Below are 18267 nucleotides of genomic sequence, written 5' to 3'. Positions count from 1 at the left end.
TATTGAAAGTACTCAAAGTGACAGATAATCATAAATCTATTCATATAAATCAATATCAGTATTGATGTTACAGTGGAAGAAAAAAGGGCTTTAACATGCGTTCAGATGTAGGCGTATGTAAGAACTGGACGCCTACTGCGCATGAGAATGAATATTTGATTAATGAAAGTAAGGTTTTGAATTTATTTACATTATTTCACCAAAAACCTTCATAAAAACAGAACGACCAAACTACATAGGAGAAACCAAACCAGACCATCAAATGGAGTTGAAGTTGTTAAATACATGAGAATCTACCTCACCACTCATGTTAGTGCAAGAAGACGAAAATGAACAGGAAGTTAAATACCTGAAATTTTAACATCTGAGCTTATATAAAGGGTTTATCAATTAAGAACTAACCTTTTTTTCTAATGTGTGTAAACTAGAACACATGAGCTCAGAGAAAGTGAAGAATGTGACATTTAGAACCCAGTTACAAAAGGTAGGAATTTACCTTAAGACAAAATACATGGTAGAATAAAAAACACTGTAGATACAAATTATAATCAGTGACAAGAAAACAAAGTTTTTAAAGTGGCTGCTTTAGAGAAAAGAAACAATGAAAGGTATAAAGTGTGAAGTGACAACAATACCTAAATATGTCAGTACACAAACAACTTTCACAGCAGGTTTAAAACAATGATTAATCCTCTGCATTCACTCTTGCTCTCATGGAATAAAATCTTCACACACACACACTGTCTTCACATTAGTGAGCACATGCTCTTGGGTGAGGCGCTCCAGCGCACCCAGCTGAGTTTTCTGTCAGTGTAAGGTGGGTAACGCAGGCCGTTGAGCATCTCCAGGCCCCAGCCACGCAGCATGCACGCCCGCCTGTGGCTGAATGTCTCAAAGCCCCAGCGGCCATGGTAACTGCCCCACCCGCTGGAACCTGCGGAGACCATATGGTCAGTCAAAAAAAAGCCCCAGTTATACTGAGGAGAACTTGCATCTTCCAGTGTTTATTCAAAATATTAAACTCCAACTGACTGAGAAACCATAATTCCAAGTTTACTTAAAAAAAATATTCTCCAACATTATTAAAGAGACTCGTCAGTCAAGGCCGTGTGAGGCTGGAAAAAGCAACAAAGCCAATGTGTAGCAGGTGATCACAACCATTTCTACAGTTAAGCATGTTAGCATCCAACATTGCTGAATGCAAGTAGTAACTAAGTACAGCTGAGGCTAATGGAATCAAATAAGTTAGTTGCAATAGTATTTTGTAAGAAACCAAATCAAGTATTTAAACTATTAAAACTGATTTGGATGAAGTAATGGCATTCGTGTAATACGTTTTTAATTGGTAAATAAAAACCTCTACATTTAACCATAGTGTATATATATATATAGTGGAAGATAACCTATTTTCAGATGGCCCAATACATTAGTCTGAGGACATAGCTGAGAGACTTTATACAAATCATCTGCATACTAAAGCAGAAAAATTAATGCAAAACACTACGCTCTAGTTTGATGTCATTGCCCAGATTACGTCTCTGTGCAAACTAGTTTCACATTTTCAGCTTATTCCAATGATCTAAGGGATCAAACACTTCTTGTAGGACAAACAGAAAACATACACATAAGTGGCAGAAGCGTCAGATCAGGGTCAAACCTACCTACACCTCCAAAGGGCAGACTTGGCAGGGTCATGTGTAAAATCCCGTCATTAGAGCAGAATCCGCCGCTGCTGGTGTTTGTCAGCACCTTCTCTACCACCTCCAAAAAGCAAAGAAAGTTAGACGTAAAATATTAAACATGAGGTAGGGCGCTGTAAAGGTGGAAGGCTGCATAGTTGTGTGTTCTTACAGATGATTCTTCAGAGAAAACATAGAGAGCCAGTGGCTTCTCCTGACGGTTGATGAAGGCAATGCCTTCCTCCAGAGTATCAACACAGATGATGGGCAAGATGGGGCCGAAAATCTCCTCCTGCATTAGGGCATCATCTTCAGCCACGTCTACCAACACTGTGGGAGCTGGGGACAGGACAACGACAGAAGGCATTAAGGCATGTGTGCACATATTTGCCCTCAATCCAGTTTCTTTAGGAGAGGAAAGGCCAGCACTTAATGTATTAACCAATGCAATGATATCAATTAACCCAGATGTTGGCACCTACCACCAACCTAGTCATAAGTCATCATGATTGAGCTGAGAGATAAAACATGCAGGGCCCCAACAAATCATTGCTTGAAATCTTTCAGGACTTGCATGTCATTGTAAGGAGGCGCAAGGGACGGATGTGTGTCAACAAGAATGTAAAACAACAAGGAGCACAAAACGTTCCTGTTCCACATAGGAGTAGTAGGGGCGTCATCATCATAGGCTGCTGCAGCAATTACATTTTTACAGGCCAACCAAGAAGGAGGCGCCACCTGTGTTCCCTCACCAAGCAGCCAATTGTAAATACCCAATAAACTCTGGATAATTGCAGAAAATAAACTGACAAAAGTTTAAGACACTAGTAGCAGGTTGTGTTGAGCAAGATAATCTCGGCAGATGAACACTGCTTTTCGGATGATTGAGGCAGACAATCACCAGAAGAAATAAATATGATTTTAGGCTATTAACAAACTACACCTCTGACACAAGAGGTCAACATCCCTACAAAGCCTTAAACTTGTAAATGTGGTCTGTGTACCTTAGTCTGAAAAAGCTTTTCCACTTAGAAAACTTGGAAGAGAATGAGAAACCCAACAAGGCTGTGAAGGCTGATTAGTGACTATATCGAGTTTCATATTTGGTGTGATGACATTTAATGTCACTGACAACCCTCATTGGTCCCATTAAGCATCTAGTTTACAGTTGTTGAGAAATTGAAATACAGACAAAAGGGAAGAAAGAGATGTATAGTTAGATGATCTTTTCAGTTCAGGTATAAAAAGGGAGATGTTTGTAGCAACTAAATTGTTACACTAGAATGCTGCTGTAGCTCGACATGTGATTTAAAGTTATGATTTTAAGGTACAAGATGCTAGAGCCTGAAGTCAGGCTCATGAGGTGCAGAGCATTGCTATTCTGCTGCTTCTTAACCCTACCTATGTACTTGTCCTCCTGGTTGCCCTCTCCTCCCACGACAACTTTGCCCTTGGACCTCCCGAGCAGTTCCATCAGATGCGTCCAGTGTCGTGGTGACACGATGCGGCCCAGGTCGGGAGAGGCTTGAGGCTCCGTGCCAAAGCAATCCACCAGGGTTTTTTGTATTTCAGGTAGCAGGGCATCCCGTGTGGCCGGAGTGCACAGCACATAGTCCGGTGCGACGCAACTCTGGCCAGAGTTGAAATACTTTGCCCACACCAGGCGGCGAGCAGCAGCCGCCATGTTCACTGCACCATATAGCAGGCACGGACACTTGCCCCCCAGTTCCAAGGTCACTGGAGTCAAGTGGACTGAGGCTGCCACCAGGATACTGCGTGCCACAGCCTGAGAACCTAAAAGAGAAAGAGAAAGTCAGTGTCCAAAGTAGATGGATTCTTCCTCTGAAGAGTATGAATTACATTTCAAGGCAAAGCTGTGGCAGTACTTGGAAGTAGGGCTGTGCAATATGATCAAAATCTCACAGCCCAACCAGTCATTTCATATAGTTACCCATTCATTCTACCTTTTTTCCATCTGATTAAATGGTGACAATGCCTTTGCAGATGTTATAGCATTAAGTAAGTAACAGCATCCCCTGCAGCCACACCTGGTGATTCATTCTGTTGATCGGGCTGTGAGTCTCGTTTTCTCTACAACAAAACCAACTTGATTGCTCAATTCTATCAATGTGTGGAGCGGGGCTGTGACTGGGATGTTCCCTCACTGAACTGAAACAACTAACTGTGGATATTGGATCATGGAACTGATAAGTTGTAACAGCAGCTCTTGGCTCCATCATGATCATGATGATTCTTGTCCATAAGTTGTTTCACAGACAACATCTGATTCTGGTGAGGACTAGATTGTGGGGACCAGTCTGTGATACATTCGAGAAAAATGATGTTTTACAATTCTCAAATGATAGACACCAGCATATTGCACAGCCTTTGATCGACAGATAATAAAATGACCAAAATCGCCACATTTATGTTCCATTACTGGACTGGGTTAAAATTTACATCTTATTATTCAGCGTTAAAACATTCTCTCAAAATATGCTAAATACTTAAACAGATTGCTAACTGTACATCATAGCAACGTATGTGAGGCAGAGTGCTGGTTCATGCAATAGGAATCCAGTTCACTGGACTGCTGCACACTACTATCAGACACAAATTAGTCATTCTGGTATGTAGACCACTGTAGATGGAAACAGATATATGTACCTGTGTAAAAGATGTGGTCAAAGCGATTCTTCAGAAGTGCTTTGGTCTCCACTGCTCCACCCCGAACAACTGCATAACAGTCCTGTCAAAATAAGAATCATATTCTTAAGTGTTAAATTTACTATTCCAAGCTCAAAGGTCTAATATGACAACTCAATTCTAATGTCTTGACTAAACATCAGAGCATATGAGCAGAGCTACAGACTTTCCACTAAAATGGAAAAACGTGGCTCAAGACTCATTTATACTTTGTTGGGTTTAATGTTATTTCATTTACCAAATCAAAACGTTATTTACAGCAACTAGAGAAGATTCTATGGATCCTATTGTTTATTCAGTAGGATCAACAGGTTGTTTGAGGTTTTGTGGTCAAATAATCCAGTCGGAGTCTGAGGATTTAATGGTCGTTGAGAGTGTCCTGTAGGAGGTTCAGGGGAAGTGACTCAGAAGCCTTCTATGAATCTTCTAGGTAGTTAAAGACCTATGGGTAATGTGGTAATGTCCATTGAAATATTTCAATTTATACCTCCAGCAGAGTGCAATACACTTGAATAAATTAAACGTGAATGTCAGTGGCTCAAGACATTTTCTGAAACTTTCCTGCCGATCCCCGTATTTCCTTAAAATGTCAGAGTGAGCCCATGTGAGAATACAGCAGGAAATACTACTTCATTCTTCACATGTTCAATGCAAACTCTAAAATGGACTGACACAATTTAAGACATTTTCAAGAGTTCATGCCTGAAAACAGCATACAAGACAGTCAATAACACAGTTTGGATCAATTCATTGTATATTTGAATAGCTTTCCTTTACGTGGGAGGCAATTTCCGTCTATTTCTATAGTGTATATTAATATAAAATTCTATAAGTACACTATTTTCTTTGAATTTTGTATTATGAGAACTAAACAGACATGGCGAGTTGTTCAGCCTTTGTGGAGGCACTTCCTCTACTGAGTGACATTCTGGCTGTGAAATGTTTATTTTACTACCTTGGACCAACAGTTTATGTAGAGAATTATATTGATTGCACTACAGGTTCTTCTCTAGGGACTGAATCAAAAAGAGTCTATTAAAAAATCTTCGGAACAGTAACAAACTTCTGGGCTTTCTTTACCTGAGACAGATACTTTGGGACGAGTTCTGCTATCAGTTGTTCTGTGGCAGCACTGATCTCTGAAGGCTTGATGATCACACAGTTTCCTAGATGGGAACATCAACCAGCAAGTAAAGACATCACCTCATCTAACGTCACTTTGTGATAGAGGTCAACTTTACTGAGAGTATACAGCCTGACTATGGCACAGCACTGATAGCTTTAGATGACTGGATATAATGTATTGTGACATGGCAAAGTATATATGATACCAGCTAAAGTTTGATTTAGCACTAGTCATTTTATTTATAGGAATATGAAAAAAGATTGATTATTGCCAGTCATATGGATGTGAATCGTACCTGCTGCAATGGCTCCAACCATGGGTAATAAAAGGAGTTGCAGGGGATAGTTCCAAGCCCCAATGACTAAAACAACTCCTAATGGCTCTCTCCGTACAAAACAGTCGTCCAGCTTTGTTGCCTTAAAATTTACAAAATGAAGAGCAAAAAGGCAATGAAAACCATACAATTTGAAATCACAGTACATAAACAATCTTCTGAAAATAAAGCAAACACCTGCTTGCAACATCATTTTGAAATATTTCACATTGAAAAGCAAAACAGTATCATGCACCATATGATCGAGGGGGGTGGCCCCACTAAGGGTTTTTAATTCTATAAACTGTGGCTTCACTTTAACAGCAGTTTAAGTGTACTCATACATTTATTTATTTGAGTTTTTTTCCAATTATGTCTGACTAGATAACAAAATAATTGTATGGCAATCATTCTCTGTATGTTTTTCGAAGGTTTAATCTGAGCCAGGCCAGGCAACAATGACAGCAATCATAAATGGAATCAGATCTGTACGTGGTACTAGCCATTATGTAAAGTACAGCCTTTGGAATCAGTATCAGGAATTGGAAAATGGTATCGCAACATCGCTCATTTTTAAGTTTGCTTGCCTCTAATCAAAACTTCAAAAGAGCAACTTAAACAACATTCCACTCGTTTTACACATTAATGCCAGTTTACTCCTGATGAGGAGTAACACCTGCCCTGGGACTTTTTCCTGACTTTAATATAACCTTGAAATGACCACATCTCCAATTTTTTGTTGGAACATAGTGGATATTTAGAAAACAGCGAAGGACCTGATAAAAGATATATGCTAAATTGTGGCCTTGCTGCAGTGATGTAGACATGTCCAGCAGGCCAAATGATAGCACAGTGACAACAAATTAAAATCACTGTTCGTGGAAAAAAATTACAAAAAATCCCTTTATCATTTGCAATGTTAGTCTCACAAATTTGTCAGGACATCACATTATTTCTGTCTATGATAAAATAGTAAAAGAGCTTAAATTGTGTTAAAACCTACCAGGTTCTTAGTGACATACTCCCGCTTCATCCAGCTGTTCAAGTTAGCATTGGCATAGTAGAGCTCATTGATCAATATGGCAACCTCAGACAGGACGGCTTCAAACTTCGGCTGAGGATGAAGAGAAGCAACCATAAAGGGAAGTTAGTGCTTGTTGGATTGTAGCTTGTAAACAAATCTATGCAGTGGCGTGTTTTCTGAACCAAAAATGTACGAATTCAAATATTATAAATGTGCAATTAATATTTGTAATGTTGGCGTTTAATATGTCAGGATTGGTGTTAATACTGAACTGCATAGGGACAGCTGAGCTCAGTTAGCTTCTCGCATTGCTATGTTTTAAGGAACATGTGTCTGTATGTGTGTATGTGTGTGTGGGGGGTCCCTTATAGATGCTTTCAGACCTGCACTGAGCTCCAGACTTTCTGCAGATTTTCTCCTGCCAATCCTCTAATGTAAAGTACGCAGAAAAGATGATGTGAGAACACAGCCGGAGATCACCACAGGATTTACTATGAGTGAGTAGGGGTGATGATGATGTTTCTAATATGCGGCAGACATAGTAATAAAATAAATACCTCAGCATTGGTCACATAACAGAAAAGCAGAGTCATACGTAGAAGACAAATACGATGATCTTCAGCAAGCTTTTGATAAGAGTCAAACCAGTTTTGATGTACTGTAAACAAATACACGTGTTCTCCGCTACAGAATTTAAACGTAACATCCTGCATCACCCCCTCACCTGAATGCTCTGGAGCGGAGAATCTCCTGCTGAGCTGTGTATGTGTGAATGGCAATCTCCACAGAAAGTCTGGACCCTATACTCTGGACTTCGTCCGGAAGTGATGTCTGAAAACGGCGGAGTTAAGAGACACACGAGCACAGTCTTGTACCTTGGCGAGGTCTTTGTGCAGCGCTTTTATAATCTGTTCCTCGTTTTCTTCGATCATGGCTATGAGGTTGTTCAGCTGTGTTCGTCGAAACTGCTCCGGGAGTGTGACGCCTGAACGAAACGTCTCCCGCAACCTCTCCACAACCTGGCTTTGGGTCTCCATCCTTTCACTGGGAACAAAAACAGGGCTTTCAAATAAGTGGACATGAAGACAAGAGGCAAAAGACTCGCATTTGTGAAGGTGTAACAGACAAAAACCTTTAAAATATCTACTGTCGTTCATTTGACTTTTTTTTCCACGGCAGCCATTTTGACATGGAATAGCAGGTACACACAGAGAGGTGTTACTCATCACATTCATCAAGGCTCCTTTACCTACATTGATTAGTAATGCCAGTGTTTGCCTGCGGTTTATTATGTTAAAAGGGCTGCTGTTGAATAAAGGCCTTTTCAGTGTTTCTGACAAACACTAGCTAGCCGGAGTAACATTATAATTTAAGTGTACAATTTAAATAGATACCAACGATTTCTGCAGTTTAAGTATATTTTAACTGTAGAGTCAATGATGTTTAGGTACCTGAAGAAGTGGGTATACTCCTCTCCCTTAATTTTTTTTCATATGCATGTCCATCGACTTTAGTTCACCCGAAAGGTAAAATTGTCACTCATTTCCTGATGCACAACTTGCATCACTACTGGCCCACAGTCTTTAGGGTGATGCAACTACCTGATGATACATTGTGAGTCAGCTCAACCGTCTATGGGCTGGTACCTTTTAATGGAAACTGTTGATTTGCAACAGACAGAGTGGGCCACCCTTATTAAATTAACATTAGGGGGAATCTGTGTAATGTGGGACATGTTTTGCAATGTTGACTTCTGTGAACTGGAATCTTTGAGGTGTTTTCTTACACCATAAGAATGAATGGAGACTGCAAACTCACAAGACATGACTCAGCTTTTAGTGTTCCCTGTGCTAAACAAAATTCTTCCTGATCATCCCCAGCCTGGGAATTCAGTCACATGATATCCATTCTAACCAAAAGCAAGTCATTAGACTAGATTTTGTTAGAACAGGAAATAAGAGAGTTGGGCTCAGGTGTCCAACATATCCCAGTGTCCCATGTTCTGTGCCTTTATTAATGGGGTCAGAATCAGGAGGTCAGGGAAAGGGCACGATTTTACCTGGATGACAAATGGACCCGCCCTACCATGCCTCTGATTGGCTTGCTCTGATGCTCTTATCCTAACTATCCAATCAGAGGCAGAGCTATCCGGGTGAGGCTTTCGCTGTCCTATGAAAAAAATAGCGTAATGAATGATGCGCAAAGCACGCGACGACGCAATGTTGATTGAAAGATGATCAACACACCGGTACACGGCGAATACTGTGTAACAATATGAATGTATCTATTCAATGTTTGGTCATTCATGACACTTTTAGAACGTGAAGAGTTTCTGACCCATAAACACGCATTCATTCGTCAAACGCTTCCAAACCACAGAAAATCCCTGGATGTTTTTAGGAGGAACAACATTTTGCAGCTGGAGAGGAAAGATATAGAAAATATCTGGTAACTGAATTATCCACAAGACTTCAAGACTTGTTTCCAAAGTCTTCAGTGACGACGACACGCGCCCACGTGTTGGATTCACACAAACTGGCGGCAAACACACGGAGTTCCAGCTTCGTTAGTGCGCATTCATTTACTCAGGAACTCGTGTTTTCAATAACCTTCCATGTTAATTTTTTTGAATTAGTACACTAGGGTTTGACAAACTGAGCAGAAATGTGATAGAATGACGAACAACGTGTGGTTGAATCTACCTTTGACTTGGAGTTGAGTGTCTCAAACCGCACCAGCCCCGCAGACTCCGCAACCACCGGCTGCTGCACACCGACGAGTCTCGAGTGTTTCCGGGAGTTGTTCCTTTTCAAGCCAAGATACCGGTTCGACCTCACAGGCGATGGGAGGAGGAGACGGGGGTTTTGGTCTGCCTTGAATAACAAGCTGGAAGAACAAGTCAGGCCACGCAGAAGTGACCTTGCAAGTTCCGACTGGATTTCCCTGTCACCTGAGTTAGGAAGGATAGAGCTGACGTCATCATCATTCACAGTCTCTGTGATAGTGTGTGAAGGGAGAGTTATCAAACAAGCTCAAGAATGAAGTACAGTACAAGTGGTGGGGCTCAACCAATTCTTTGTATAATCATGCACTCTTCGGGCACTTAGTAAACTATTTGTATTTGATAGTGACTCAATATTTAATTGAAAAAGGAAAATTGGATAATCTACTCAGCACTATGTCGATAGAAGGGTGGGCGAGGTGTTTGAGTTTACGACACACTGTTGGAGTCTCGGATCTTCACAGCGTTTCATCCAAATCCAATTGAAGTAACTGGTGACCCCTTCAAACAGTAAAAAAACAAAACAGAAAATGTCTCCATACTGCTCTGTAGTACATCCCAGTGTCAGTAAGCCATTATGATCCACACTCACTGCAGCTCCAGAAGAGGATCTCAGGACTGTTACACATTTTGGTGTAAATTATGCCTTTTTTCTCTTTCACATTTGAAGAATCAATCACCAGTTACTTCAATTACATTGGATTTGGCTGTAACTCTGTTTAGCCGTGAAATTCCAGTGTTTTGAAAAAGTGTTTTGTGAACTCAATCACTCCTCCATTGGCATAGTGGTGAGTATATGAGTGAAATTTCCTTTTTTGGGGAACTATCCCTTTAAGGGGGGACAGGATTCCACATGGGAATATTTTCAAGGGAAGTGTTTGACACAATCATGGAATTTACATCAGATATCTGATACATAGTGAATTGTAGAGGAAGGTAAAGGTTCTCTGTTGGTTTGGTCCCGACTCCTAATTCAAACCAGGGATCCTTGGTGACAGGTTTAAACACAGCAGCAGAGCAACATTTAATTAATCTTAAATATCATTAATCAACATAGCAATACGAGCTGGAGAGCCATGGTGTTTCTGATACTTGGTTAAGTCAGATTTGCCTTCAGAGCCGAGTAGTCCAATTGTGCCACTAATGCAGTTTGCATGTATGCCGTGATTTCAGAGTTTTGGCAAGCTGTGTGGTCTAGTACAGTGATTGTGATAACTGCAAGCACATTGGATCCTGTCACCATGCACATGCTATTAAATCACAACTGCAGATAAACCAGCATTAATACAAAAACTTTATTCTCACAATATCAAAATTGACAAACCTACAGAGATTTGTAGAGTCAAAGGAATTAAGAGAGAAAACAACAGTGAATATAGTGACTCTTGACTGGGAGTCATTACATGAATGGTATTTATTTGTGATGGTGCTGGGCAGCAGCACTGGGTATGTTAAATAGTGACTTACGTGACAAATGACATCTAAAAGAAACATCATACCAAAAAAAAAAACGGGTTGGGGAGGGGCTTGGTCATTGTGAATTTAATCCTGGCAGCAACAATTATTCATAAATCTAAAACAGAGAACATATGCATTGAAGGAATTACTTAACGATAATCTTGTAAAACTTCCTACATCTGCATATGCAAAAAAGAAAAATCTAACTCCTTCCAAATACTTCTAAAACTAAATGACAATGTCCGTCATGAAAAAATTACTAAACATGTGCTTGGAGGGAGAATGCTGTATCTACAGAGAGAGAGGACAGAAGTTGGAAATGGAAGGAGGCCGAGAAGAAAATGACCAGTTTATATCTGAAGGGAAGTGACAACAGTCATGGGCCCAGCATCACCCTCCCCCATACACCTTTCACAGTGACTGTTCTGTCAGGCGCAGGCAGTATGGCAAAAATCCAGCTCTTCAAGCTGAAGCTGTTTGGAGCTCCAGAGGGTGTGGCAGGGTTTCTGTCAAACTGCTGAGAGTTCAGACTGACAGAACTGTCCAGCAGCAGGATGGAGCGCGGCGGGTGTGAAATGGTACCGGAGGTTTCAACACATCATGGCTGTCTGCTCGAGGACCTCACAGGAAATAGTCGGCTACTGGCTTCTTGGAGGGAATGCCCCTGGTCTCTTGCGGCGCTGCCTCAAATATGATGAACTCCCGCTGTAGATGCTCATCCAGCTCCAAGATGGCTGCCACGTTGCCACATCTAATTATCCAGAGGAGAGACCAAGAAGTGTTTAGGATATTGGCAGTTAACAGAAAAGACATTTAGAAGGAAAACCAACCGTTTTTCATAGCAGATCCAACAAAATCTGTCATGCTAACCTAGCTCTGTGTATACAAACTGCTAAATGATACTGTGTTCAAAATGGTTAAATATAAAGTATGTACATGGACTGACTTGGCTTGTCACTCAGAATGTTGGTTTATGTTAATCGTGCCCTTCGGATAGTATGCTGTGGTGTACAATGACAGGCTGATATTTTAACTTACATTTACATTTTTTGTGAAATAGCATCTTTAAAAGTATTCCAATGTAATTATTAGCAGATGCTGTTTGCAATGTAGCCAAGGATGTACAAATGACTGGATTACTTTAATACTGAAGTAGTCTAATCTCCATGAATTCAAAGGGGATTCAGGACCATGTAGCCAAGATCATGATTTTCCCAATAAGTGTTAAACAATAAAGAATTTATTGTTTGCCTCTGTGAGCTGCGTCATTGCTGAAGCTCCCACTGTTATACAGGCTCTTGTAGCATCCAAACGGAAATAGCCAAAGCTGTTTTCAATTCAGCAGCAAAGATTCTTTGCCTCTTTATTTACATCAGCTGCAACTTCACTTCATCTCTCTTACGCACCCTAAAGGCCGGCGCATGCTTCTGTGTTTTCAGGGGCCCGCAAGCGCAAGAGCCCTTCCGGGCCCCTTACGTGCTTATGTATCTCTTCTTACGTGCGTCTCCCAATTTTTCTAACAATGCGACGCGAGCCTCACACAGCCCGCAAGGCTTGTGATTGGTCTGCTTACTACATCCAGTCCAGAGTCTAGTTTCCGGTTTCATGCTCCATTTTACCGGCAGAAATCACGGAAGATTTAGAAGAACGAATATGGACCAAATAGAAGAGCACTTGGCAGAAGATATCCGATAGTATGATCACTTGTATAACCCGTCACCCGTCTACAGAACAACAAATGATGAAAATTCATGTAATCACCTTTTTTATGTAATATATGGTGTCTTTTGAGAATGTATATTTGGAGTAAGGTAAGCACATATGCTGATCAAATCTTTGTCATAATTTCTGTGCACACACCAAAAACAAATAAGGACATTGGTTATGTTTTGACCGGTTGATTCAATATAACCTTTACCACTCAGGCATTTCTGAGGATAACCCCTTCTTTAAACAGACTTGCTGCGTGTTAGCTTGGACCAAAGCATGATATAAAGTCCAATCAAACAGGACTGAACAGTGTCATACAAACAGGGAGACTGATTATAGCTAGAGCCTCACACTCATATTAGACTTCCCCTAAAAAATACCGCTGAATCAATCAAATATAAGTGTGACTGTAAGTACCTGTAGCAGTAGTTGGGTGCTGACCACACAGTGAGCACTGTCTCGTTGAAGTGCCATTTGTAGCCCTCCATGACCAGCTGATGTGCTCGACAGATCATGTGGATGTCGTTGGCGGCATTGAACTGTGCCACCACATCACTTCCAAACAAGTATCCAGCACCTCTGGGACTCACCCCCCACCCTGTGGTGTCTAAAAGATAGCAAAGAAAATTGTTCAGATTAAGATTGGCTTCCAACAAGGTATCATAATCAGGGAAGGATTTATCAAATTTTAAAATGATAGCTGTGCAACAAATCAGTTGTGTTGTCGGAAAAAGACAGTTATGTTACAATGTGTCTGTGACAGAAAAGAGAGAGAAAGAGAGGCAGTCAGTAAGCGACAGAAAGAAAAGATATGTAAACCTATCTCAGACTGTTTTCTGTCCCTTTCTTCTAACGATAAATATTCTGCCACACAGTCCGTATCTTGTTTTGTAATTTCAAAGCGCTAGTGTATATTGTTGGTGTAGTCTACAATTTGGATGACGCACTACACAACACATTAAAACATAGGTCTTCAACAGGGGGTCCGCGGAGGCGGAGGTACTGCAGGGGGGGGGGGGGGGGGGGGGGTCGCAAAATCTTTGGTTGATTAAACAATTTTTTTAATTTTGTATAATTTTTTTTTTTTTTTTTTAATTTTTGAACCAATTTTTTCCCCCACAAATTGAAATGTCTTTAAATACACATTTACATGCGTCCAACATATTGTGAGGCTGATATGACCCTCTCCCGGACAACCTCCATCCGTCCAAGATTAGATAAATTGTGTGCTATCCATCAGGCTCCGACATCTCACTAATGTGGGCGTATGTGTGCCATCCACAGATGGCTCGAGGATTCACTGTCTCTTCTGCATGCATGTTTAAAATAAAAACATGAATCTGTGAATTACTTTAATAGCTCAGTGTTGTATGCAAGATGTATGTTTATAAATGGCAGTGGCATGGCAACCCTGTACCTTGCACATGTTTAAATTAAAAACATGAATAAATGAACCCTTGTAATATTTGATAAGCTTAGTATTGATTGCACAACAACAGGGTAGCTGTTTATGCAAGGCACTAGGCCCAGTTTAATATAAAACACAATTTTATACTATATATATATATATATATATAGCAGGGGGTCCGTGCTCCATCTCTTGCACAGTTTGGGGGTCATTGGCCAGAAAAACGTTGAAGACCCCTGCATTAAAACATTTACAACATTTTTTTTGCATCTCCCCGAAAAATGGTTTTAATGTTATCACAACTTTTCCTGGTTTGCATGACCACACAATCCTGTGTATGTCAAACTACAATTCCACCACTACACCATTTGCAACTCATTTTCTTTTTTAAATAGTAAATACATCGAATAACAACGTAGCATTTAAAAATCTTGAGTGACTCCAGTGTACCTTCAGGGTCTGACCACAGGAGGTCACACATGGGCCCATCATGGGGAACCTCCTGCTTTCTGTCAATGGTCCGGATCTGGTCCAGAGTCTGGATGGAGGGAGACAAGCCACCGTGCACACAGAAGATCTGAGGGACGGAGAGAGGAATTAAATCAAATCAAATGAAGGAGGGGATATAGCAGTATTTCAGTGTATAAGAAGTTCCTCAAACAGATATTAACACACTTAACACTTGAAAACTTTATGTATGTCACTAAATTTAACTGAACAATAGATCTCACCTTGCCATCAATGATAGCAGAAAGGGACAGGTAGTCAAAGATCTCAGTGCAGTATCTCCAGACAGTGACTGAGCCGTACTTGCGGAGGCACTCATCGTAGAAGCCGTAGACCTGGGTGATTTGCCGGGATTCGTGGTTTCCCCGGATCAATGTTATCCTATCTGGATAACGCACCTTAGAAACACAGATTGGAAAAGATCAGGATGGCTTGTGCATTTCCTAGAAGCATACCAACTGCAGACATGAAATTTAATCATAACCCAGAGAGGATTTATGAAATACTCATAATATTGACAAGTAACACTATAAATTAATCCAGATTTGTATTTCTCTTTGGATCTGTTAACTGTAGGAATGGTACTAACACTTAAACTGTTTCTATCAACATTTAGGATGTCTACTAGATAATTGTCTTCTGTGCTTTTCGCCATTCTCAATCAAGACAAAATCTCAATCTATATGTGAGTATGTACACAAGGGGAGGGGCTGCTCAAAGAAACGCTACCCTAACTTACAAATTACCATGATGAAGACAAATAAATTGTTCAAAAGTGTAGCAACACTTCATTAAGGTCAATGGTGAGAATACTTGTTGCCATTTAAATGTAATGGTTGAAACACGAGGAACATTAAACGTATTTGTCATGTTCATCACATCCAGGCAGAGAAGGGCACAATCTTCCACAGCTCAGTTCGTTTGCAAATGGCCCACGTGTGTAGGGGCGGAATGTAAGCAAAGAAAGTTATGTCTTCAATTGTTTACATTAATGAAAAGAATAAGGATGGGCGTCATCAGCACAGGGTGCTACTGGACTAGCTTTTATCATTTTTAGCTAAAGCCAGATATGAACCTTAACAATGCACCATATTATATTTGTTGCATCTCATCTTAAAATCTGTGATGTATTGATGAGGCCATTTGAATTTATGAATGCAACCAATTTTGTTTACTTTGCTTAGAAAAACAAAAAGGACTGATAAGAAGTACTGGGTGGTAATCACACTAATAACATGTATACTAACACAGGAGGGAATGGTACAATAATGAAGTAGATTTGGCTTTAATTTCCTGCTTACCTTGAGCGCTAGCAGAAGAAGGAAAGTCTCAACACTGTAGAAGCCTCTGTCCACAAAGTCACCCATGAAGAGATAATTTGTTTCTGGGACATCTCCACCAACCTGCAAAGTGGTGGGATTAACAACAAGTAGTTTAATAGTGATTTTAGCATCCAGCATGACTGACCAATTTTACATTAAAATACGTGAACATTTAAATAGAGTGAGCAAGTGCAAATAGAAACTTACTCTAAATAGCTCTTTCAAGTCATAGAACTGACCGTGTATATCACCACATACCTATGAGCAAAATAAGGAGAATCACAGTTAACACATTATTTGACTTGAATGAAACTGAGTTAACAAAGAGTGAAAAGGGTTTACTTACTGTGACAGGAGAGTCTACTCTCTGGACATTGCTTTCTTCAACCAGAATCTCTCTGAAATAAATTAACAGACATATTAGAGTACAATTGTTAAGGGTTTTGCTAATGCATTATTAAAAATAAGCAGCTGGACAAAAGGAAGTCAATATGATAATCATGTAACAAGAAGAGGCAGGTTTTTTTCTTCTTCTATACAACACCAAGCTTAAGACTTCCGTTTTAATTTCTACTATCCTACATGTGGATGATTCTTTATGAAACCGTACAGTGGGAACTATAAGTTGCCGTTTGACTCTCACCAGACAATGTGTGTGTTCCAGGTATTACTCATGTTGTGGGAACTGTTTACACAGAGCCATTATATTTACTTGTCTTCCATATGAGTACAACATACAAGTCACCATAACGTGTTACTATAGTTTAACACAAATACATGTTTCAAAGTTAGGTTTAGGGTTTTTCAAGTAGTAGTGGTGGTTAAGGTGAGAGCAAGCATCAAGGAGATCAATTGAAAGATAATGTGTTGTCTGTTGGAGACATGAATGACTGTTTGTTTGAAAAAAAACAATTCCTGTCAATTTATATTTTATTTGCAACAATCTAAAAAATATTAAACTATTATGGTTTTTACAGTAAGAAATGCTGTAATTGATCCAGTTGGAATGTACAATGTCACCCAGTATGGGTTCTTAACCATTTGCTTCAATTTGCTTGTTGCATGCATTATGTTGGCTTAAAGAAAATGTATGTAAGCAGCACGAATGAAGATTCATAAATTGAGCAAGTATCACGTTTCAGTGTCTGTAATATGATCCACTTTGATTACCTGGCTTTGGCACACAGTGCTTTGACTTCGTTTTCCTTAATGAGCTCGCAGCGTCGGAGCTGCTCTATCTGTCGGTCCAGGTCACTGATGTCCCCCATTGTCACACACATAGGGAGAGCTGCTCACACGCTGTGCTAACAGGCCGTCTTCAGCAGGCAGTCACAACAGTCTCCCTCCCGGGAAATGGGCAGGCTCTTCAGCGGTTGTACGCCAGGCTCTTGCTGTAAAGATGCTCAGAATCACCAACTAGAAAGGAAATTACAGTTGGATAGTTTAGTTGATTGATATCTTATACGTGCGTTTGCTCAAATTATTTCTGACAGGACGATTGGTTTCGTTTGTTGAAACCGCTTGGAAACGCACACGGTATTGTTCGTATATCTACCCAGAAATGAGACTAACTGACGCTGTTGGGTAAGGAATGTGGGGCCTATGGGCGTAGCTTAGCGGCGGGCTAACCATTAGCATGTTAGCTTATATCACCGCTAACGACGTCAGAGAACTACTGCTTCTTTGATAAGTTAGCCAACCATTTTGTCTGAGTAATATGTCCCCGGGGTTGATGCTAAAATCCACCGAACGCCACCGAATAATAACAGGTTCTTACCGGGCTTAATAAACCGAGTCGTGTATTTAGGTAAAATGGTGAAATGCTGTGTGTTAGCAGGCTAACTAACAGGAACAGGCGGCGCAGCGCTCCTCTGCTAATTTCTGAGCTAGCATGCTAATGCTAACATGCTATATGAAAAACGACTCTTACGTCCCCGCTAAGTCGACAAAAGCAACTTAAGAGTGATTACCGCTTGGTGAGAGGTGGCTGAACTGCGAAGAAGCGCACAGCAGCTTGTTTCATTCCGCGGGTTGTGTTTCGTCGCCGTCCACCGGCTCCTCTTGCCCCGGTCTCTGCCGGTTGTCTCGCTCCTGTCGTGCTCATGAACACCAAGCGCCGTCACTGCGACTTCCGGTGTAGGGTACGCGCATTGCTCGGGAAACACGGGAAGCTAAAGACAAAAGTCCAAGCACACGAAGGAAAGCGAACCAGACGTCTCCTCCTGTCGAACA

The 18267-nt window shown here is 40.7% G+C and overlaps 2 protein-coding genes across 3 annotated transcripts; both read right to left on the bottom strand.

The window, feature by feature from the left end:
- Positions 1–164: 164 nt before the first annotated feature.
- aldh3b1 (aldehyde dehydrogenase 3 family, member B1) lies at positions 165–9764 on the bottom strand. Its single transcript, XM_062408352.1, has 10 exons — positions 9551–9764; positions 7724–7892; positions 6828–6938; positions 5807–5927; positions 5466–5551; positions 4347–4428; positions 3081–3473; positions 1852–2018; positions 1662–1761; positions 165–934 (listed from the first exon to the last, which is right to left on the bottom strand). The coding sequence occupies exons 2-10, from the start codon at positions 7883–7885 to the stop codon at positions 747–749; spliced, it is 1410 nt and encodes a 469-aa protein (XP_062264336.1). The 5' UTR covers positions 7886–7892; positions 9551–9764; the 3' UTR covers positions 165–746.
- A 1142-nt stretch (positions 9765–10906) lies between these two features.
- LOC133971137 (serine/threonine-protein phosphatase 4 catalytic subunit B) lies at positions 10907–18166 on the bottom strand. Of its 2 annotated transcripts, none has more exons than XM_062408374.1 (9): positions 18006–18166; positions 17206–17451; positions 16382–16433; positions 16243–16293; positions 16015–16116; positions 14938–15111; positions 14657–14783; positions 13216–13405; positions 10907–11839 (listed from the first exon to the last, which is right to left on the bottom strand). In XM_062408374.1, the coding sequence occupies exons 2-9, from the start codon at positions 17313–17315 to the stop codon at positions 11710–11712; spliced, it is 936 nt and encodes a 311-aa protein (XP_062264358.1). In that variant the 5' UTR covers positions 17316–17451; positions 18006–18166; the 3' UTR covers positions 10907–11709. The 2 variants fall into 2 exon arrangements, with proteins under 2 accessions (XP_062264358.1, XP_062264359.1); XM_062408375.1 differs by having other exon boundaries at positions 17206–17426; positions 18006–18161.
- Between the last annotated feature and the right edge of the window lie 101 nt (positions 18167–18267).

Source organism: Platichthys flesus, chromosome 16 (genome assembly GCF_949316205.1).
Source record: "Platichthys flesus chromosome 16, fPlaFle2.1, whole genome shotgun sequence".
Taxonomy (NCBI): Eukaryota; Metazoa; Chordata; class Actinopteri; order Pleuronectiformes; family Pleuronectidae; genus Platichthys; species Platichthys flesus.
Note: the sequence above shows the minus strand (reverse complement) of the source record. Positions and strands in the feature narration are given on the sequence as shown.